Genomic DNA, 24,550 nt, shown 5'->3' on the forward strand with positions numbered 1-24,550 from the left:
ACTGAAAATTCTGCCTCCTGGATTCAGGCAATTCTCCTGTCTCAGTCTCTCGAGTGGCTGGGATTACAGGTGTGTACCACTGTGCCTGGCTAATTTTTGTATTTTTAGTAGAGACAGGTTTCACCATGTTGGCCAGGCTGGTCTCAAACTGCTGACCTCAGGTGATCCCCCTGCCTTGGTCTCCCAAAGTGCTGCGATTATAGGCATGAGCCACTGTGCCTGGCAAAATTTAGTTTAAAAACAAATATTTAAGAATTGATTGATCCAAGTGATTAATTTACCGAAGCTCTCAGTGACCTTGGGGGCCATCACTTATCCCAACAAGAATGCAGGTACAGAAATGATTTACAGAATGAGGGATTTTTTTTTCCTATTGCCTGATGGTACTAGCTTGATTTTTGGCTAAAAGATAACATTGCTCAGCTTGATCGCCTACCTTAATTATCAGGTTGAAGGTCGTTTTACTGTTTCAAATATCCAATCTATCCTCAAAGAGCAAAGTTATGCCTCCATTGAAGAAATTCAAAAGAATGTTTGTGTCAGTTTTCGAAGGGAGTTTCTAAAGAATTTCAAAAATGCTTCAAGCGATAGCAGCAGTAATATGGTTTGGCTGTGTCCCCACCCAAATCTCATCTTGTAGTTCCCAGAATCCCCACATATCATGGGAGGGACCAAGTGGAGATAACAGAATCATGAGGGCGGTTCCCTCATCTGTTCTCGTGATTGTGAGTTAGTTCTCACGAGATCAGATGGTTTTATAAGGGGCTTCCCCCTTCACTGGGCATTGATTCTTCCTCTTGCTGCCCTGTGGAAGAGGTGTCTTTTGCCATGATTGTGAGTTTCCTGAGGCCTCCCTAGCCATGTAGAACTGTGAGTCAATTAAATCTCTTTTCTTGATAAATTACTCAGTCTGGGGTAGTTCTTCATAGCAGTGTGAGAACAAACCAATATAAGCAGCACTCGAATAAATGATTACTTTGAGAACATGAAAGAGAACATTCATTTAGATGGATAAATGCTGGTATAACAGATTCAAAATAATTGTTCAGTTTTGCTGTTTGCTGCTTGCATAAACCTGAGAAGAGAACTAGCAATGAAAGGCATTGATAATTACCTAATGGCCGCCATGGCCTGTGTGTTTCTTGTGTTCGGAGAAGAGGCCAGGTGCATTGGCTCACAACTGTAATCTCAACACTTTGGTAGAATGAGGTGGGGGGATTGCCTGAGCCCAGGAGTTTGAGACCAGCCCAGACAAAATGGTGAAACCCCATCTTTCCCCCCCCCCAAAAAAAAAGAGTTCAGATAAGAATCAGGAAGCGGAGGGCTGGCCAAGGAGGGAGGTCACATTTAAAGGCAATTGATGAGGTTTTGATAGAATCAATAGTCTGTACTTGCCATTACGGTTTTATTTAGATGAAATATAAGTAAATTTGGTAAGTAGCAAGTTAGAAGCAGAGCTTAGAATTTACCCCATTAGACTATCTTAATAAAATAAAAAGTAACTATAGATTTTTTTTTTCTGGAATTTTCAATAAGAGGACCAAAATCATTCTTGGACTACTTACCCACAATCCCCATTAGTGGCAACTATGACCTCGATGGCTCAACAAGATCTGAGTCTGTGACGGCTAATTTTATGTGTCAACTTGACGGGGCCACAGTGCCCAGGTCGTTGGTCAACCATCCTTCTGGGTATTTCTGTGAGGGTGTTTTCGGATGGGATTAACATTTACATCATGGACTTTGAATAAAGGAGATTGCCCTCTCTGATGTAGGTGGGGCTCATTTAATCAGTGGAAGGATGAACTAGAACAACGCATTGGCTTCCCCTGGCAAGGGTGAATTCCACCAGCAGGCAGCCTTCAGACACGAGCTGCAACATCGACTCTTCCCTGCGTCTCCGGCCCGCTGGCCTACCGCACAGACTTTGGACTCGTCACAATTGTGTGAGACAATTCCTTAAAAGAAATCTCTATTTTATTTTTAAAATAAGGACACTCGAATCAAAGCATTGCATACTGCATAGTAATAGAAAGCCTCTTGTCCAAATATAAGAGCAAAGGCAGAGAAGCTTCACTTCGTATCTTTGTATTCAAAGTAGCTGGCAAGGCTGCAGACTGTCTGTGACCTCTTCTAGGCTTTTGGCAGCAGCCACCTGTCAATTCTTTTACCCATTCTTCATTAGCTGGCTCTTTGAATTTTTGCCTTCAACTCTTTCCTCTCTCCGTCTCATTCGGGAGATGACCTTGCCCCTTGTACGAACTGGAGCCGTGCTTCTCAAACTGGAATGTTCCTAGGAATCCTCCAGAGATCTCAATAGAGTGCAGATCCTGATTCAGCAGCTCTGGGCGGGGCCTGAACTTCTACATTTCTAACAAGGTGCTGCTGAGGTTACTGGAGCACAGCAAGGCTTTACATCTGTCCATCTCAAACTCCATGAATAACCTGGGATATTGTTAGAAATACAGCAGCTCAAGCTCTGCCTGACTTCCTGAATCTGAATTCATGTGCTCACAGACACCCAGGGGCAGGTATGCACACTCGGATTGGGAAGCAGCTCTCCAGCACCCTGGTCTTCTCCAGGCCTGGGCCCCATCTGCTCTCTCCTACAGCTTCAAGCTCTCTCTTTCTGCTCCTGATCCTGGGCCTAGGAGTTTGGTTACTCCTCCCCTGTTTTAAGTAATGACTCACTACTTGAGCCCCTCCTCCTCCCATGGCTACGATCCATGTGATCGTAACACATTTTTTGTTTTTTGTTTTTGGAGATGAAGTTTGTCATCCAGGCTGGAGCACAGTGGCACCACCACGGCTTACTGCAGCCTCAAACTCCTGGGCTCAACCGATCCTCCCACCTCAGCCTCCCAAGTAGCTGGGACTAAGCGTATGCGTCATCACACCTAGCTAATTTTTCCGTTTTTTGTAGAGATGGGGGCTCCCTATGTTGTCCAGGCTGGCCTCGAACTACTAGGCTCAAAGGATCCTACTGCCTCAGCCTCCCAAAGTATTGGAATTACAAGCTTGAGCCACTTCACCCAGCTGTAATCATTTCAACTGAAAACAACCAATTAACATTTAACCCATTCAATACAACTATTCTCAATTGTTTTGGATCAGTTGGAAACTCTGCTAAAAGTATATCAGTAATCTAAATTAGGAACCTAGATGCTTCAATTTCTGAAACTTACTCTGGCAGGATGATGTGAAATTTTGCCTCTCCTCCTGGAATGAGAGGCCAGGATTTACTTAAACTCCCAGCCTGGCCTGTTCACTGCACTGTTTAACCCACACGTGCGCAGGTGAAGTCAAGCTTCTCAGCATGGCCTGCGGGCCTTCCTCACCAGCCAGCTCTCAGTTTCTCCAGACACACTTTACAATATGGCAGTATTAAACTACTAAAGGTCTCGGGACTGCATGCACTGTTCTGTGCCTCTGAGCCCTTGCCCTACTTTGTGTCACGTCCCCGTGTTCCCCTGGGTAATTCCAAACATCCTTGAGGGCCCAGCTCAGGCACCTCCTCTTCCATGAAGTTGTTCACTGTAATAAGCAGGGGGGGTTGCCCCGATGCCATCATACAGCTCTTCATGGTCAGTATTTGTTGAGGGATAGAAGAAAGGCGGAGGGGTGGAGGGGCAGGGAATCTCTACTTAATCATTTAGAGGGGTTGCCTCAGGCAACCAGAATTCAAAGGCAGGAATAGTGCTCTACCGCTGGCCATAAAACGGACCCACGCAAAAATACACTTTGAAGCAGAAATGAAAGACTATAAAAGGAATGAAGATCAGAATAGCAACAAGAGCAATACCTTAGATTCGTGAGATTTTACAATTTATAAATTACTGTTGGAACTCTTCATGTTTAGAGCACAGCGAGGTGGGTGCTGGTATTCTCACTTACAGATAAGAAGACCGGGGCTGGGGGAAAGATCTGCTTACCCTCAGGGCCTGCAGTGACAGATCTTCTGGCTCTCTATTAGGTGCCTATCCAGCATTTCGCAGCTTGCCTAAAATGAGACAAATTGTAAGATATTAATAAGAATTCACTTTCAAATTTCTATATACTCGCTGCTCTATTTTAAAAATATATTTCTCTTAAATTATGCTATGCTAATTAGCTCTACCATTTCCAGACAGTAATCTGTTATTGGGTGCTACTTTTTAAATTTAGATGCCACTACTAAATCCTAATTTAGACTCATTCCTTTTAATAACGTCTATGCCTTCTAATGTGTTCCACCCTTCATTGCTTCCAAATATGAGAGTTTAAAATGTGTTATAGTCATTCCATTATATGGATAGAACTCTACCTTCAGATCATTCTAGTTTAGCTCTCCATTTTAAAGAAATTCTTTGCATATATATTTGGGATCCTTACCTTGATGCTTTTCCTGTCTCCTTTGATAAATTCCTCCCTTGTCACACTGCACTGTTTCTCTGAGGTCTTACATTAGAATAACCCTTTAAGAATAAGGTACTCTTGTAAATTGCTGTGTAAACAGGTTGCCAGCTGACTCCAATATGTATTTCCCGTCTTCTCTTTCCACTCAAGTGGGTAATAACTGTGTAGTAATCTGGAGGCATTCGGTAGTCACTAACCACCTATGTCAAATTACCTGGCAGTGTTAGCCAGCAAAAGGGGCTCACCGCACTAGAAGCCAACACTATGACACCAAGTTTTTAAGAAAAGAAAAGCTTTATATTGCCAGTCAAGCCTCTGAGGAGACGGGAGTCCAGTTCAAATCTGTCTTCTTGTACTGGCTTTGAGGCGGTAATTTTACAAAAGGTTTAGGGGTGGATTCTGGGGTTAGCAGGTAATTGGAGGAAGCAAAGGGGCCATCTGGGAAGTCTTCAGGCATGCACGGTTCTGTCTTCATGCTTCCTCATAGGTCTCATGTGCAAATTTGGAGGGAGTTAGTATGAAACATGTGGTAGAAATCCGGGCTGTGACATCGGCAAGCTTGCTGTGCACAAACTCCATTTGGCCATATGATCCCAGCTGGTTTCAGCCAGTTTTCTTATAAGCAGAGGGAGTTTCAGCAAGTTGTTTCTTTTCTTATTTGCCAACCTGCAAACAAGAATTTTTAGCTATTGGTGTCTTTGACTCTTTGAAACACTTTCAGTAGTTCCCAAGATAGGAAAATAAAAGACCCCCTTCATCGGTGAAAACTCTTACACGCGGATGAACGACACAGCTTCCTCTATGAGAGCAGAAGAACAATTAAACGACACTCACAAACACCATGGTTGGTGCCAGGATCATGGCCTGGTAAGGAGGAGAGTGTCACATCCTCCCTGCCCACTCGTGTTTCCATGCATGCATTTCCCTTTCTGTCTCTCTCCTAAGCCAGGATGCCCCTTCTGACCGCATGGAGCTGTCACAGAAACTGCTTCCATTTATACAGATAACTTCAGATTCAGTCTTCTTGCTTGGTTCTTATTTACTGCAAAGACCGAGGACAACTTTGCACACGTTTGCTTAAGCTGAAAGCTAATGGATGAAAGTTTGCCGTTGAAAATCTGACACTACTACTTTCTCTTCAATCTTTTCCCTTTTTGCATTTCTTACGAAACATGCAAGACAGTAGTCAGGAAAGCTCGCCGCAAGAACTACACAAATAATGTAAAAGTAAGGCATCCATAGGATCAAAGCCACATTTCTTTGCTCTCTGCACTCTATTCCCGCGCCGGCCAGGTTAAGCCTCCTGCGTGGCCAGCACCCGTTGGCCCGGGAAGAGCTCCAAGGAACCCGACCCTTGTCTCCATGGCAACGCGTCACAAAGCGGCCCGCGGCTCCTGCAGCGCGGTTGGGCTGCAGCCAGGGCCCCGCGGCGGCCTCCTTGGGCCGAATGGAGCAGCCTGGGCCCCGGGCTCCGGATCCCTTCCTCTGCCACCACAACCTCCAGCCAAGTAAGACAGCGGACTCCGCCGGCCCGCGAGGCGGGGCGGGGGTCTTTCCTGGGGAAAGGGTCCTGTTGAGAAAAAGGGGGCTCAGGTCTTTAAGGATGTGGCCTCGCTCTTAGGAGTGAGCTCAACCGAGAAAAAGACGGAGGAGTCAGGGAGAATGACTGGGCATTCTTGATCCTACCCCTTTTCAGTCTTTCACATAACCTTTGCCAAGTCCCCGCTCCCTAAAACGCGCAGGGTTAAGTTTTAAACACCCAAGGAAACGCCTGGCTAAGAGCGGACAGGAAAAAGGAAGATGGTGATTATCCAAGGAGAACAGGGCTAAAGGCCAAGAAGAAAGAGAAGTCGGGGAAGCTCTGAAGAGAACAGGCCCTGCCTGAGTCCTGATCCCCATGCAGGGTCTAGGAAACAGCAAGGAAAGTAGGGGAGGGATGGCTGCTGGATGCAGTCCCAAGGGTGTCTGCAGAGGCGGGGGCCTTCCCCGGGTAGCCGCACAGGCTGGGAGCCACGGCCTCTAACCCGAACTGATTTTTCCTCCACGGAGATTTTTTATTTCACCGAGGTAGTGCTTTCCATCCTAATTCTGCCCGCAGATGCAGCAGGTTCGCCAGTTCAGTCTTTTGGGTCTGTGGAAGGAGAGCCACACTAGCTGTGACGCTAGCGGCATGATTACCGTGTAGTCAGCTCCGTCATGGTCTCTTGTGGCAATAATTGCCCATTGCTGCCGTCTAGGTGGGTAATTGTGATTCCACAGTGGCCACAGAGCAGTGAGGGTTTGTTCAAGTACAAATTCCCTAGAATTGCGCTCCCACAAGAACGAATGAAACGCATCTTTTCATTCCAATTCATTCCTTTGTAAATTAAGAATGGAAAATGAAAATATTTAATTCGTGCAGAAAATATCGAATACACAGTTTCTATATGATGGGCAAGGCAAAGAGAGACAGAGGAAAGGGTCTCCTCGTAGGATCCCGGCAGCATCCCTTTGGACGCTCCTCTTCCCTTTTTTTTCTTTTCTTTCTTTCTTTTTTTTTTTTTCTTTCGCACAGAGTCTTGTTCTGTCGCCCAGGCTGGAGTGCAGTGGCACAATCTCAGCTCACTGCAATCGCCGCCTCCTGGGTTCAAGTGATTCTCCTGCCTCAGCCTCCAGAATAGCTGGGGCTACAGGCATGTGCCACCGTGCCCAGCTAAGTTTTTGTATTTTGAATAGAGACAGGGTTCCACCGTGTTAGCCAGGATGGTCTCGATCTCCTGACCTCCCAAAGTGCTGGGATTACAGGCGTGAGCCATCGCGCCCAGCCCTCCTCTTTCCTTTTTAACCACCCTGTTTTCCCACTGTCTCCCTGTCTCCTTGTCTGGGAACTGTTGGAGTCCTCCAAGACGGACTCTTCTGGGCTTACGTTCTCTTCATGACCCCATCCTGCCACAGGGCTTCAGGTGCTGCATAAAAGTACCAACAACTCTCTAATCTTCATCTCTGACTTCGACTTGCCTCCTAAAACCAGGCAGTTCCATGTGGGTGTCAGAGCAGGGCCTCCAACTCAACATGTGCAAAATCACACTCCTTGTCCTCCTCAAACCTTCCAGATATTGAGAGTTCAGTTAGGAGGGTCCCAGCTGCTCAACTTAGAAGAGAAGCCAGCTTCCGTGACTGCAGTTTGATCACCAGGTCTCTGATTCTGCCTCCAAAGCTCTTTTGCCCCCTTTACCTCCAGGCTTGCGTCTCTAACGGCCACTCTGTGCCACCTCCTACCCCACTGCTGGGAGAGCCACCCTCCAAAAGGTGGGCTTGATGCGTCACCACTGCCCAGCCTTGGTCCAAAATAGGATGAGGTTGATGGTGACTGTGATGACTAACTGCTATTGAATAATTGCTATACACAGCACTCTCAGGTACTGGGTTAGTTTCCTGTGGCTGCTGTATGTTCCCACAGACTGGTGGATTCAAACAACAGAAATGTATTTGCTCACAGCTCTGAAGGTCAAGAGTCTGAAATCAAGTTCTGGACAAGCCTGCACTCCCTCTACAGGCCCTACGGGAGAAGCGATTCTTGCCTCTTCCAGCTTCAGGTGGCCATCGCCGCTGCTAGTGATGGCAGTGGCTGCTGCCATCATGCCAGCTGCAGCAGGGAAGCACAGCTGGGGCTGCACGCTCCATGGAGTCAGTGGGAGCCCTGCCCTTTCCGAGTTGGGATGGGAGCTCCCTGTGCCACTACAGCTGCCTAAACCACAGCTGCAGACCCAGGCCTCCTAGTCTATGGAGTGGGCAGGAGCCCCGCCCTCCTGGAAGAGACTACAGCCACCCAAACTGCGGCAGTGGGTCTCAGCCTCCCTGTGCCTCTGAGCCTCCTTATGGAACCCACAGCTGCAGACCTGGGCTTCCCACTCCAGGAAAAGGCAGGAGCCGGGGACAAGCGGGAGCCCTACATCTTCGGAGTTGGTGGGGCTGGAGCTCCCTGGTGCCCCTGTGGCTACCCTCCCAGGCACAGGACCTGGGCATCTCTGCAGTGTGCACCCTTGGATGCCCCAGGAAGGACACCCCTTACCCATCTATCCCTGTGGGCTTAGGAGTATCTGCTCCACTGCCTGGCCTCTCTTTACTGGCTTCAATCTCAGAGAGAGGTTGAGGCCAAGCACCATGGCGGTGAATGGCAGCAGGAGGCAGACGGAGTCCTGGGTGGAAGGAGGTGGGGTCCCCAGTAAGGCCCTACCCTCAGACCAGGAAGGGCCTGAAGCCTGGGGACCAGGCTGCCAGTTGGGAACCAGGAACCGGAGTAGGGACTCATGATGCCTCCTCTGGCCTGCCCATGGCCACCCATGGACCAATCGGCATTCACTTCCCTTTCTGTGAAGTCCATGAAAGCCCTGGACTCAGCCAGAACAGGGCAGAGGACCACCAGAGGATGAAGAGGGCAGGGAGAGACACGGGAAACACCAGCTGTAGAGGAGTATGCTCTCTGCTGATAGCTGGAGATGATGGGTAACTAGCTGCAGAGAGGAAGGAGTACCCTCTCCAGTGAGAGCTGCAGAGATGACCTGCTGACAGAGAGAAGTTACCCTCCCTGCTGAGAGCTTCAGAGATCTGCAGAGACCTCTGAATGACTTGCCTACAGAGAGGAGCCAACCTGTCCGGGGCCTCCTCTCTGCTGACAGCTGAGCGCTCGATGACTGGACAACATGCCTACAGAGAGGAGCTGCCTACTCCTCTGAGCTGTTCTAACGCTAACACTCTTCATTCTTCACTTGTCTGTGTACCTCAACGCAGGACAAGAACTCTGGCAAAGGCTGGCAAAGGCATTGCAGCCACAGAGGTTTCCAGCCAGAAAAATCAACACCCCAGAGAGATCCTGTAACACTAGCTTGTAGTCTCGTTACTCCAGGTCTCTGCCTCTGTCTTCTGAGGACACCTGTCATTGCATTTAGGTCCACGAGGATAACCCAGGATGATTTTCTGATCTAGAGATCTTTAATTGCGTGAGCAAAGACTCCTTTCCCAATAAGGTCAGATTCACAGGTTTTGGGGATGAGGACACGGACCCATCTTTGTGTAATGCCACCATGCAGCATACTACAAACAGCTTTATCAATACCTCAAATCCTCAAAACAAAAATGAGGAAATAAAACAATATATATGAAAACATTTTGTAAAGTATAATCAAATACACATGTTAGTTAATATCTTACAATATTTTCAAAGCTTTATATTTTCCTAATGGTAAACGTGTTCATCCAGTGGGTTGTCAAGGGTAGCAGAATGAGGCTTTAGGATGCTTTGCCGACCTGTCATCAGCCATCTTTCCCTTTGCTTCATTCACTTGGGGCCATTTGTTGTAACTCCTCTCAGACTCTCATACCTCCTGCTACTTCCTCTATAAATTGCTTTATTTTCATGTCCCGTGTTTACCTTTCAAACATCTACTAAATTAAATCCCAGCTCAGATGCCACCTATGCTGTGATGACCGCTGTACCTGCCCCTGCTTCCCCATCTTCTCATCCAAGCAAAAAAGAATTGCACCTTCTTCATGGTCCCTGTGACACATAAGACATCAGTGCTACATTAAAATTGCACTCGTAGGATACATAGCTCATCTCTTGAGTTCTCCAAGGCCAGGTCAAGACTCTATGTCCCAGTGCCAGCACAGGGCTCGGTCCGTGGGACGGCTTGGGGATTGGTTTGCAGGAGGAACAGAAAATGAGAGAAGAAAGAGACAATTAGGAAGACAGAATCACAGGAAAGATGGATATTAGCTACAGAAAAAACACTGAGACACCAAGAAGAAAGTAGTGACATGCATAGAATATACTAGAAATAGATTTTCAGAATATTGTGATTACAGATTTCTCAATGAGCATTTGTGTTAATGAAGATTAATTCCAAGAGCATACTGTATTTTCAGAAGCTTTGTCAATGGAGGTAAAAAGCATGGAAATACTGCCCTGGCAAAAAGGGTTGTAGTAAGGGAAATCATTAACATGAAATTAAAGGAAGATGTACTGAAGATCAAGTGTGTATCCAAGCAGGTTAGGATTAGGGAGTGGAGGGAGTTGCTGATCTATACAAAGGTAACACAGGAAGTGAGAGGCTCGCGTGCCCCTGGTTCCTGGAAGCAGCGAGGCGTGCCCCTCTTGTCCATCAGACTCCTGAGACTGGCACCTAGCAATTAGTGATCAAAGTTGCCAGTCTATCTTCAGAAGGGATAGGACCCTAGACAGGAACACAGAGAGGCATGTCATGCTTGCCCACATGATTGATTGGGAGGTGCTGCCTGGGGTGCTGTTAGTTCTGCCAGGCTTTTTGAGGCAAATCTGAGCCTAATTGAAATGTGTTCTGGACAGTTAGAGTTGTTTACCTTAGAAAAAAAAGAGGGAGAAGTTATATGTGGTTTTGTGCAGAATAGCCTTCCTGATCCTTCCAAAAGTCCGATGCAGAAGTTTGAACCAGGTTAGAGAAGGCTTCTTTTACAAGTGGGATGCCTCACAATTTCTTCCCTTTTACTTGTCCACACTTGCAATTCTTTTAACAAAGAACATTCAATTTTGCTATTGGGATAAAGTGCTTTCAAGCATAAAGTGATTCCCACTAAAGCAGGAAAATTGGAGAATGATATCATTTATTGTAGAGCAGGATTAGAGAGTGGGATTAGAAACACAGGTACAGAGCGGGGAATATGGGGGCTAAGGTTTCCGTTCCCTGACTTAGGGGCTTCTAAGTGGAGGTGGACTTCAGCCAGGGTTAAAAGCACAGGTCATAGTTGCAGATGATCAGATCCTGATTGGAAATGAGCGTCTGTTAAATTATAAACAAGGCCTGATTGGGATAGATGAGGAGATGAACATTAAGAGGTTCACGGATAACAGGAACCATAAATATTTGGCCAGTGCTCCCTATGCTAAGCAGTAGCATATAGCTTTTTTAAAAATTGGGAAATTGAAGAAAGATACTTAGTAGCAACTGTAATAGGACACACGGAGGAGAACAAATACAGGCAATGGGGTGGCAACAGTATTCTAGGGATGCAGTGATAGATCCTAGAGAACATGTCGTGTATCCAAAAAGTAGAGATGTTCAACCCCGGTTCTCATGACATGTAAAAAGCAGCAGGTTACTACCCAGATGTGAAGAATAAGGGAATGACTAGATTTTAAATTTAACATATATATTCCTAAGAAACTTGGTGGTACTTTGTTAACAGTGGGAGGTTGGGGCAAAGTGTTGTTGCTGGTATCTACCTGTCTTAGTCCACTTTCTGTTGCTATAACAGAATACTACATACTGGGTAATTTATAAGGAAAAGAATACTATTTAGCTAATGGCTCTAGAGGATGGAAAGTCCAAGAGCATGCTGCTGGATCTGGTGAGGGCCTATTAGCTTCATGGTAACACGGTGGGGGTCATTGTACGGTGAGAGGGCAAGAGTGTGGCAGCCCAGGTCTCTTATCCTCTTTTTATAAAGCCACCAGTTCCATCATGGGACCACTCTCTGATTATCTTATCTAATCTTAATTACCTCCCAAAGGCCCCACCTCCAAATGCTATCAACATACACATTTGGGGATCAAGTTTCCAATACATAAAATTTGGGGGACACATTCAAACAATGGCACTACCTAATGGTAAATTCTCAGCTGGCATCTTCCTGGAAGCGTCAGCGGTAATTGACTCCCTTCTCTGGGACACTTTCTTTGACTGTCAGGATACCACTGGCTCCTAGTTTCTTTCTCACCTTGCTGACAGTTCTTTTCAATCCCTTCACTGACTCCTCCTTTTTTCTCCAAATTCTTGACACTGGAGTGTGCCAGGTCTCAGCCTTGGAACTTCTGCTCCAAGTCTACTCTCTCTTTCATTGATCTCCCTACTCTCATAGCTTTAAATAGCATCTACATTGCAGAATTTTGCACAACCATTACAAGACATGAATTAAAACTATGCCAGATGAGTTGGAGGTGTTTTCCATCAGACACTGTTAGTGACAGATATAAGACAAAGACACTTTGCGTCATATGTGCCCACTTCTGTGAAACAAAAGATTGAGAACTGAAACCCAATATATCTATGTATAAATCTGCATGTGATTACCTCCACATGTATGCAAAGAAACAGGCCCAGTTGTGAACATGTGCTGCCTGGAAGAAGGGACAGGAAGGAGCATGGCAATGGCAGGGAAAGGAAAAAGTAAGGAGGTGTCCATTATAAAACCTGATGTGTCTGATATAATCTCCTGTGTGTAAAATCATTTCATGTGTCTATAGGTACATCTAATATGATGCATGTAAAGTTGGTGACTAAAACATAATAGTGGGTCTCTTAAGATGATAGAGTTTCAAATGAACTACATTCCTTTTTATTTTTTTATGTCTGTCTTTAATTCTTTAAAATAGCATGCATGAATGCTCAGGACAAACAGTAGAACTATCTTTTATTTTGGGGTGAAGCACACATAAGTCGAGCTTATTCCTGTTCGAGGCTGTATGTTGATCTTTATTCCTTAGACTCTAAAGGTAAATTATTATCCAGAATGTTTTTTTCTCTTGCAAAATTATCTTAATTGTTAAAACAACGTTTCATCAAAATATTCTGGTTTGCCACATTTAAAAATGCTTTATTTTACTTTTAGCAGGTGACCCCAACTGGGATTCCTATGCTACCACTATGAGGACTGCATTCACGCCTAAAACAGCAGTGGTGCCTGCTTTAATTCGGTAGATCATTATTTGAGTTGGATTGATATACGTGTTTTAATTTGTTGACTTGTCTTTTATGACTTGGAATCCAAACACATAGACAATAGAGAAGCCTCATAAAAATGCACTTGGGTAGGGGTTACTGTGTACACAGCTCTCCTCCAAGTATCAGTGATACCTCCACCCAAAACCAAGAAAATGGCCACTGATTTTTCATAAAGTTACTGTGTATTGTGGTTTACAGCAGACCCAATATATAGGTTAATAAGATTGTGCTACCTAGGCCGGGCACGGTGGCTCACGCCTGTCATCCTAGCACTTTGGGAGGCCGAGGTGGGTGGAGCACTTGAGGCCAGGAGTTCGAGAACAGCTTGGCCAACATGGTGAAACCCCATCTCTATTTAAAAAAAAAAAAAAAAAAAAGATTGTGCTACCTAAACATTCATGTGACTTGAATCCTTTCCCTAATGTATAGTCGGCAGGCAATGGCAATTGAGTGAATAGATAAATGAATGAATAAATATTTGTTATCATAGCATCACCAAGACTAGTCGTGGAGGCTGGAGGAAGGCCACTGTCCACCTATTCTTACCTCCACTCCTCCAGATACTGCAATACTGGCTTCAGCTTCTCCGATTCAACCTGAGCTGAGGGTAGTGGGAGTTTCTAAACATCAGCTGCCTTTCTAAGCTTCTCAACTCATCGGTTGGTGAGTGAGAGTGGCATTAGGGGAGCCCCATCATCTTTCACTGTGTCACTAGTAGTTATTAAATCAGCATAGAGGGCCTTCAATTATCATGTTCATTCTGTGAATTGTTTCCACTAAGAATCTTTTTACTTTAAGCCTGGCCAACATGGTGAAACCCTGTCTCTACCTAAAATACAAAAGTTAGCTGGGCGTGGTGGTGGGCGCCTGTAATCCCATCTACTCAGGAGGCTGAGGCAGGAGAATTGCTTAAACCTGGGAGGTAGAGGTTGCAGTGAGCCAAGACCGTGCCACTGCACTCCAGCCTAGGCGACAGAATGAGACTCTTTTCACCTTAATAGTTCAAGTTATTGAGAAGTGGAATGGAGTATTGGGAAGAACATGGCTGTGGTGTTAGAAGAAATGGCTTCTAGCCACAACTCCCTGCCCTATTGTCTCTGCTACCTTAGGCAAGTAACAAGCCTTCTGGGGCTCAGTTTTGTCATTGGTGAAATGGGGACAATGATACCTGCCTAAAGAGACTGTTCTGAGGACACAAACCACTAGGACAGTGACTAACACAAAGAAATTAGTCATTTTCATTTATTTTTCAACAATAATATATGATAGATTTCTGAAAAGTCCAAGGCTACAAGATTCCAGATTTCTGAGTTACTAGCTATCCCAGTGAGTCCCGTAACTGGGAGATTTTATCATCTGATTAATGAATGTACAAGGTATATGACGGTAACAGTTGCCTGAAGAAGAAACATTTGAGTTGAAAGCCAAAAACAAATAGGTAACTTGGGAAGTCTAGGTCAGTGGTGTTTGAGTTTACATATTTATAAAGGTCTCATAGAAGTTTTCAGTATAAAAATTTTAACTTTTTTATTTCAATAGCTTTTGGGCACACATGGGTTTTGGTGACATGGATGAATTGTATAATGGTGAAGTCTGAGATTTTAGGGTACCCATCATCCAAGTAGTGTACATTGTATTTCATATGTAGTTTTATATTCCTCACCCCTTCTATCTCCCTCCCCACTTCTCAGTCTCCATGGTCCATTATGTTACCCTGTATGCCATTGGGTACCCATAGCTTACCTCCCACTTATAAGTGAGAACATAGAGTATTTGGTTTTCCATTCCTGAGTCACTTCACTTAGAATAATGGCCTCCAGCTCCATCCAAATTCCTGCAGAAGACATTATTTTATTATTTTTTTATGTTTTTGTGTGCTTTGTCAAAGACCATTTGTAAGTATTTGGCTTTATTTATGGGTTCTCTATTCTGTTTCATTGGTCAATTGGTCAATGTGGTTTTTTGTTGTTTGTTTGTTTTGTTTTGTTTTTTTACCAGTACCATGCTCTTTTGGTAACTACAGCCTTGTAGAATAATTTGAAGTTCAATAATGTGATACCTTCTGATTTATTCTTTTTACTTAGGATTGCTTTGACTATTTGGGTTCTTTTTTGATTCCATATGAATTTTAGGATTGTTTTTTCTAATTCTGTGAAAAATGATGTTGGTATTTTGATGAGAATTGTATCGACTCTGTAGATTGCTTTGGGCAGTATAGTTATTTTCATGATATTGATTCTTGCAATCCATGAAATGCATTTGTGGGATGTGTTTTCATTTGCTTGTGTCACCTATGATTTCTTTCAGCAGTGTTTTGTAGTTCCCTTGCAGAGATCTTTCACCTCCTTGGTTAGGTATATTCCTAGGTATTTTGTTTTATTTTTTGAAGCTGTTGTACAAGGGATTGAGTTATTGATTTGATTCTCAGCTTGGTCATTGTCGCATACGGCAGTGCTACTGATTTACGTACATTGATTTTGTGACTTGAGACTTTACTGAATTAATTTATCCAAACTCTAGGTATATGATCATATCATCAGCTGATAGCAATAATTTGACTTGGTCATTGTTGCATACGGCAGTGCTCCTGATTTACGCACATTGATTTTATGACTTGAGACTTTACTGAATTAATTTATCCAAACTAGGTATATGATCGTATCATCAGCTGACAGCAATAATTTGACTTTCTCTTTTTGAACGTGAATACGCTTTATTTCTTTCTCTTGCTTGATTGGTCTGACTAGGACTTCCAGTACTATGTTGAATAGAAATGGTGAAAGTGGGCATTCTTTTCTTGTTGCAGGCCTCAGAGGAAATGCTTCCAACTTCCTACATTTGGTAGAATAAAAGCTGTGGTTTTGTCATAGATGGCTGTTACTATTTTGAGATATATTCCTTTGATGCCTAGTTTGTTGAGGGTTTTTATCATAAAAGGATGCTGGATTATATTGAATGCTTTTTTTTAACATCTATTGAAATGATCATATGATTTTTGGTTTTTGAATCTGTTTATATGATATATCACCTTTATTGACTTGCATATATTAAAGCATGCCTGCATCACTGGGATGAAACCAACTTGATTATTGCATATTATTTTGATGTTGCTATTGAATTCCATTAGTTAGTATTTTGTTGAGGATTTTTGCATCATGATATTGGTCTATAGTCTTCTACAGACCAATATTTCTGATTTTGGTATCAGAGTGATACTGGCTTCATAAAATGAGTCGGAGAGGATTCCCTCTTTCTCAATCTTTTGGAATACTTTCAGTAGGACTGGCACCAATTTTTCTTTGAATGTCTGGTAGAATTCAGCTGTGAATCCATCTGGCCCTGGGCTTTTTTTGAAGTCAACAATTTTTTTCTTACTGATGCAGTGTCACTGCGTGTTATTGGTCTGTTCCAGGTTTCTATTTCTTCCTGATTTAATCTAGGAGGCTTGTATGTTTCCAAGAATTTATTCATTTTCTCTAGATTTTCTAGTTTGAGTGCACTGAGGTGCTCATAGTAGTCTTGAATGATATTTCACAGTTCTGTGGTGTCAATTGAAATGTCTCCAGCTCCATTTGTAATTGAGATTATTTGAATATTCTCTCTTTTTTCTTGGTTAATCTAGCTTATGGTCTATCAATTTTACCTTTTCAAACAAGCAGCTTTTTGTTTCATTGATATTTTATCTATTTTTTGTTGTTGTTGTTATTTTATTTTGCTCTGCTCTGATCTTTTTTCTTGTACTAACTTAGGGTTCAGTTTTTTGTTTTGTTGTTGTTGTTTGTTTGTTTCTATAGTTCCTTGAAGTATGAAATTAGGTTGTCAATTTGTGATCTTTCAGGCTTTTTGCTGTAGGCATTTAGTGCTGTAAACTTTCCTCTTAGCACTGCTTTTACTGTATCCCAGAAGTTTTGATAACTTGTGTCACTATTATCATTTATTTCAAAGAATTTTTAAATTTCCATCTTGATTTTGTTGTTAACCCAAATATCATGCAGGACCAGATTGTTTAATTTCTATGTATTTGTATAGTTTTGAAGGTTCCTTTTGGAGCTGATTTTTAGTTTTATTCCACTGCGATCTGAGAAGATACTTGACATGACTTTGATTGCTTAAAATTTATTGAGACTTGTTTTACGCCCTATTGTATGATCTATATTGGAGACTGTTCCATGTGCTGATGAGAAAAATATATATTCTGCAATTCTTAAGTAGAATCTTTTGTAAATATTTGTTAGGTCCATTTGTTCTAGAGTGTAGTTTAAGTCCATTATTTCTTTGTTGACTTTCTGTCTCAATGATCTGTCTAGTGCTGTCAATGGAGTGTTGGAATCCCCCACTACTATTATGTTGCTGTCTATCTCATTTCTTGGATCTAATAGTAAACATTTTATGAATCTGGGAGCTCCGGTGTTAGAAGCATACAAATGTAGGATTGTAATATCTTCTTGTTGGATCGATCCTTTCATCATTATGTAATGACCTTCTTTGTCTGTTTTTACTATTGTTGCTTTAAAGTCTGTTTTATCTGATGTAAGAATAGCTACTCCAGCTTGCTTTTGGTTTCCATTAGCATGGAATATCTTTTTCCATCCCTTTTCCATGATTTTATATGAATCCTTATGTTTTAGGTGAGTCTCTTGAAGACAGCAGATATTTTGTGGTTTGTGATTTTTTTTTTTTAATCCATTCTGCCAATCTATTTTTTAAGTGGAGTATTTAGGCCATTTATGTTCAATGTTCTTATTGAGATGTGAGGTACTGTTCCAGTCATCATGTTAATTGTTACCTAGATACTTTGTTGTCTTAATTGTGCTACTGTTTCATAGGCCCTTTCAAAAGGTTCGATTCTGGTGCATATTGACCTTTTGTTTCAGAATTTAGAACTCCTTGTAGCATTTCTTGTAGGGCTGGCCTGGTACTGACAAATACCCTCAGCATTTGTTTGTCTGAAAATGACTTTATTTCTCCTTCATTTATAAAACTGAGTTTTATTGGATAAAAAAATTCTTGACTGAGAGTTACTCTCTTTAAGGAGGCTAAAGATCGGACCCTAATCCCTTCTGGTTTGTAAGATTTCTGCAGAAAAGTCTGCTGTTAGTCTGATAGGTTTTTGTTGTTATTGTTGTTGTTTTTTAATAGTTTACCTGATGTTTTTGTCTCAGTGCTCTCGGAATTATTTCTTTCACATTGACTTTAGATAGCCTGATGACTGTAAGTGTTGTTGAAGTCTTTTTTGTGATGAATCTCCCAGGAGTTCTTTGAGCTTCTTGTATTTGGATATCTAAATCTCTAGCAAGCCCAGGGAAGTTTTCCTCAATTATTCCCTCAAGTGATTTTTCCAAACTTTTCACTTACTCTTCTCCCTCAGAACATCAATTATTCTTAGATTTGGCCATTCTACATAATTCCATGTTTCTTGGAGATTTTGCTCATTTCTTTTTTTTTTCTTTTTGTCAAGGTTAATTCAAAAGCCTCGTCTTCTAGCTCTAAATTATTTTCTTCTACTTATTCTAGTCTGTTAGAACTTTCCACTGCATTTTGTCATTCCCTAAATGTGACTTTCATTTCCAGAAGTTCTGATTTTTTTTAAAATGTATTTCTTTAGAAAATATTTTATTCATATCCTGAGTTTTTAAATTTCTTTATGTTGGTTTTCCCCTTCCTCTGGTATCTCCTTGAGTAGCTTAATAATCAAATTTTTGAATTCTTTATCTGCTACTTCAAAGATTTCATTTGAGTTTAGATTCATTGCTGGAGAGCTAGTGTGATCTTTTGGGGATGTTATAGAACCTTGTTTTCTCATATTGCCAGTATTATTTTTCTGATTCCTTCTCATTTGGTTGGAATATTTATTCTAATTATTCTTGAATTTATTTTTGGTTTGATTTTTTTTTATTTCTTTTTTCTCCCTTAAGGATGTGACTTTAATGTTTACAGTTTATTATAGCCTACTGTGACTCTTGGTGGCTTCAGGGGTGAAGACTCTGTATAAGTTCCTTGGTTATAGAGAGTCTTTGTATGATGGCTTTGTCAAATGACAACATAAATTTAAATAGCTGCAAAAGATTAAGCTTCCTCCCCATCCTACATATTGACATTTTAAAATAAAACTTTTCAATAAAACTAGTGAATACGCTGAATGCTTTAGCAAATTAATGCCTGCCATGATCTTTAAATAAATAAGCAAATAAGCTCTTCTTTGATCATTTATTTCATTTCTTTTTCTTCTTGAACTCTCATTCCCACTCCACCTCCTCCATAGAATTTTTCCCTGCTTTAATATATTTTATGTTTGAAAGCAATTTATTGATCACTCTATTATACTTCTTTGTAATTATTTTAGTATATTAATTGAAATTAATTTTTAAACGTGTTATATGACCCTAAGTATTGAGTTATCACAATTGCTTTAGGATACAATTGCTCAAAGGAATAAATACATTATAAATATTCATAATTATGAAATACAAAAAGTAAATTTTTTGCAACTGCATCATAATGAGATAAATGTGGCTGTTTTGTTTTCAATTAGTTCATATATCTAGTTTTGAGTGTTGTTATTTTTAAACTGAAACTGTACTCGGCATCAATGTTTTTCTGCTTCTCTCTTTTTTCAATTTATAGATTCTAATGTTAAGAAACCTTGTTCATATATATATATATATATATATATACACATTAGTCGATGAAAAAAAAAAAAGGAGTTTTAGTATAGTATAGTATTATATCCAAGAAACTTATACATTTAGCTACACATTTCAGTGCATTATATCCAAAAATAATACAATAAAATGTTTAGCTAAATATATGTTGTTTGTGAAGAGTATAATAAAAACATGATGTTTCTTAAATATACACTCATGTATATAGAATTCTGCTTTCCTTTGGGAATAATTAAATAATAATCATGTATAAAAACAGAAACAATTTCATTAATTTCATCAAACATCAAATCAAATATTTGCTATTATTCAATGAGAGAAAGTTACATATAGTGAGAATTAAAATTGGTCTGGCAGGTTAGCTTATACTTTCATTTATTGTTAAATATTTTACAACATAAAATAAAATGAAAATTGGCTGTATTCGAATAAATATTTTGTAACATGAATAAAGTTTAAATACTTTATTGAATGATTAATACAAAATCTGAAAAAAAAATAGAAGATTCTTATTCATTAGTTTTGTCCAGTGAATCTTTAAAAATTTAGTGTCTCAGAAAAAATTCTTGGCTGGGCGTCGTGGCTCATGCCTGCAATCCCATCACTTTGGGAAGCTGCAGCGGGTTGATCACCTAAAGTCAGGAGTTGAAGACCAGCCTGACCCCAATATGGCGAAACCCCGTCTCTGCTAGAAATACAAAAATTAGCCTGGTGTAGTGGCATGTGCCCATTGTCCGAGCTACTCGGGAGGCTCAGACAGGAGAATCGCTTGAACCGGGAAGTGGAGGTTGCTCCAGCCTGGGTGACAGAGGGAAACTCTGTCTCACAAAAAAAAAAAAAAAAAAAAAAAAAAGGAAAGATTCTGGTTGTTAAAGTAATCAGCATGACCAGCCCCTGCTGCTTCACCACCTCAGAGCTGCTTTTCTTTCCAGCTAATGACATGTCCTAGAGATAAGCTGATAAATGCCTGTCTTTAAGTATGGGAGGAAAGGAGTAACTTTAAGCATTCTACATTCTCTGCTCTTTTCTCAGAGGCCTCTCCCTAAAAAGAGATGAACGTTTTGTCATTGTTAGGAGACAGAAAACCAGATGTTACACTCAGCCACGCTCTATGACATACCTAAATTCAGACCCTCCCCACACAGACCTAGTACCCTCAGCATAGCACAATCCTTCACTATAGAAATACACATGACAATGAGAATCACACCCCCAGCCAAGTGGTTCCCAGTGAAACTTGGATTACAAGGAGGTATCCCTGAAATCACTCTGACCACGTTTCCCTTCACTGGGGGCCCCTGCCGTGGTTGGAGGCTTATCCCCCAAAGCAATGCACCATAGAAAAAGCCTGTGGTGAAATGGGGAAAGCAGAATCAGGCAAGCAGTATTGGAAGAAAGGAACCACATGCTTATGCAGGTTTGTTCTCAGGCGGATATGTTCTAGGAAAGAGCATATTGAGAAATTGAGATCTGAAAATTGATTCTTTTACAGCTTTTTGTGGCTAAGTGTGGTGACTCACAGCTGTAATCCCAGTCTGTAGCACGTGCCTGTAGTCCCAGCTATTTGGGAGGTTGAGGTGGGAGGAATGCTTGAGGTTGGAAGTTCAAGACTAGCCTGGGCAACATAGTGAGACCCCATCTCAAAAAATAAAAACAAAGAATAAGTCAGCTGGACATGGTGGTACAGGCCTGCAAGTCCTCGCTACTTGGGAGGCTGAGGTGGGAGGATAGATTGAGTCCAGCAGTTTGAAGCTGCAGTGAGCTATGGCGGTACTGTTGCACTCCAGCCTAGGCAACAGAGGCAACAGAGCAAGCCTCTGTCTCAAAAAAAAAAAAAAAAGCTATCTGTGCGGTGTCCCCTCCCTTTGGAAAATCTCCGGTTTATATCTGAATGACAATAGAATGATCATCTAGATGTTTGTTTCCAACTTCCCAGATATTTGTTTCTTACAGAGATAATCTGAATATACCCAACCTTCTTTTTTAAAAAAGTAAAAATTAAATATTTTAAACATACACAAAGGAACATACACCAAATCCCCCACTATGACCCAGCAGCAGCGATCATCACTGGTTAGATCCTATTATCTGTGCTCTCCACTCATCCTTCCCACCGAAGCAAACCCCAGGCATGGTATCATTTCATTCCTAAAGATTTTGTATGTATCTCTAAAAGATAAGGATGTTTTAAAAATAATACTATTATCTCACCTTTAAGAAAACCAATTCCTTAATATCAAATAGCCAATCAGCAATCAAGTCTCTTCAATCGTCTTATAATTTTTTTTTAAAAAGGCAGTGGTTTGAAATTGAATCCAAAAAAGGTCCACACATTTCATTTGGTTATTTGTCTGTTACCTCATTTAATTTTAAAAAACAGAGAGAGAGAATTTTCTTCTTCTTCTTTTTTTTTTCCTAACAAATTCTTTGTTGAAGAAACAGAATCATTGTTGAAGAAGCAGAATCATTGTTCTGGGATTTTTTTTTAATCTTCATGTAGCCATTTAAATAATTTCTCTTTTCATGTATTTCCTATAATCCAACAGTCTGAAGACTTCATCTGATTCAAGTTTTGCATTTTGGCAAAGATATTTAACAAGTGGTGATGCAGGTATTCATTCAGAAGCTCCTAGTATCTGGTGGTCCTCTTTTGGGGCTGTGAGTGGACACCACTGGCCATTGCCTAGATTTGTGATTTCATTAGGGGTTTGAAACTAGTGGTATTTCAATCCTTATATTTCTTCCCTTGTGACTACGAGAAATCAAATGGAAGATTTCTATAAGAGAGAAGCTTTTCTTCCCCAACTATTTGGTTATACTGAAGTGCCATTTGTACTGCAGAGTGTTCAGCTCTTTAAAAAAATTAATACATTTCAGATTGTTATGTTTTTACATTTTATTTTAGGCCTCTGTACTTTTGTTAAAAGCCATCCTAATATACAAGATTGTTTTTCTTCATGGAAAACCTGAAATTAAATTATTTCTGGCATCAACTCTTAAGCCAATCGATCTTTTAAAAAATGTAACAAGAAAATGATTTGACAGCGTACTTTTGTGAGATTTGGCATTTAACCTCTAACTCTAATTTCTGCTGGGTTTTTTTTTGTAGCCAAAACGGTATCAGAAGATTAGGATATACATATTCACTTAGCGATCCTATTCTCAATCAGACACAATATAATGATGAGTACACTTGGAAATCATACTCTAAAGAAGATTTGATCAAAACGGAGACTTCAAGAGGAATCGAGAGCCAAAAAACTCATCCCAATGAAGTAAGATAATATCTACATATGTGTTGAATTTAACGCTGTATCAACAACCCAGGAGAGTTTATGTCACAAAGATCTTTCAGCTTCTGCAGTCACAGGATTTAAGGCTCCTTTTTAGACTATTTCCTATCTTCTCACATTTATTTCTAATCACTTATGTTCTATCCCCTAGAGTTTTTTGTTTTTTGTTTTTAAAGACTTGTAAAAGATTGAAATGAGACCGGGTGCAGTGGCTCACCCCTGTAATCTCAGCACTGTGGGAGGAAGAGGTGGGCGGATCACCTGAGGTCAGGAGTTAGCAACCAGCCTGGACAACATGGTAAAACCCCATCTCTACTAAATAGGCAAAAATTAGCCGGGTGTGGTCGCACGCACCTGTAATCCCAGCTACTCAGGAAGCTGAGGCAGGAGAATTGCTTGAACCCGGGAGGTGGAGGTTGCAGTGAGCTGAGATCATGCCTCTGCACTTCAGCCTGGGCCACAGAGCAAGACTCTGTCTCAAAAAAAAAAAAAAAAAAAAAATTTCAGGTGAAATTTACATAACATAAAATTAACCTTTTAAAGTGAACAATTCAGTGGCATTTAGTACATATATGTTGTTGTGCAGCCATCACCTCTATTTTTGTTCCAAAACATTTTCATCATCCTAGAAGGAAACTTTATGCCCATTAGCAGTTACTCCCCATCGTCTGCTTTCCACCTCTGTGGATTACCTGTTGTGGATTTTATATGCGGAACCAACAACAGGTGACCTTTGGTGCCTGGCTTCTTTTCACTTAGCATAATGTTTTCAAGGTTCATCATCTAAGAAATTATCTGACTGGAAAGATGACAGGAAAAGCACCATTATGGAGTCTACCCATGTAGCATACATGTAGCAAATACCAGTACCTGCAATTCTTTGTCACAGTTGACTAGTGTTCTCTCCCGTGGATATACCAGTTTGTCTGTCAGTGCATCCATCAATGCATCTTTGGGTTGTTTCCACCTTTTCACTATTGTGAATTGTGCTGCTATGAACAGCCATGTACAAGTACTGGTGCTTAGCCTTGTGTTTCGTGCACTCTCAAACCTCCATTTTGTAAATCATTCTGTTGCCTCTACCCCTATCCTGTGCACTAAGGGAACCCCTGTATTTCTTCAAGGTTCAGATTAAAGAAAGCTGCCTCTAAGTCCCTTCTCCCCTAGATGGAAATAGCTGATTCTCCTTATGTGTTTTCTTGGCTTTCTGTGCCCTTCTCCCATCACAAAAGGCAATGTTCGGTTGTAGTGAAGGGTTTCATTTACCTGACTGCCACCTGGTATGGGATCATGTGGGATGGAGCCACCTTGATGCATTCAATAGATGATAAGGTGGTAGAATGGACAGGATTTGATGACAAAAAGGATGTGAAGGATAAGAAAGAGGAAAGTAGAATGTTCAACCTCTGACTTGGACAGCCTGGTGTATGCAGATGTTGTTTACTGAGCTGAAACACGGTGGAGG

General features: G+C 41.5%; 1 protein-coding gene across 1 annotated transcript in view; it reads left to right on the plus strand.

Annotated features, from left to right (window-relative positions):
- The first annotated feature begins 2,989 nt into the window (after positions 1-2,989).
- TEX26 (testis expressed 26) overlaps positions 2,990-24,550 on the plus strand; it is a 42,836-nt gene continuing 21,275 nt past the window's right edge. Inside the window, exons 1-3 of the mRNA XM_032294418.1 lie at positions 2,990-5,903; positions 13,018-13,102; positions 22,902-23,067. Coding sequence (XP_032150309.1) covers positions 5,843-5,903; positions 13,018-13,102; positions 22,902-23,067 — 312 coding nt within the window. The 5' untranslated portion in view covers positions 2,990-5,842. The remainder of the gene's footprint in view (positions 5,904-13,017; positions 13,103-22,901; positions 23,068-24,550) is intronic.

The sequence above is a fragment of the Sapajus apella genome, unplaced genomic scaffold, assembly GCF_009761245.1.
Source record: "Sapajus apella isolate SASKATOON/1434 unplaced genomic scaffold, GSC_monkey_1.0 scaffold32, whole genome shotgun sequence".
Lineage (NCBI taxonomy): Eukaryota > Metazoa > Chordata > Mammalia > Primates > Cebidae > Sapajus > Sapajus apella.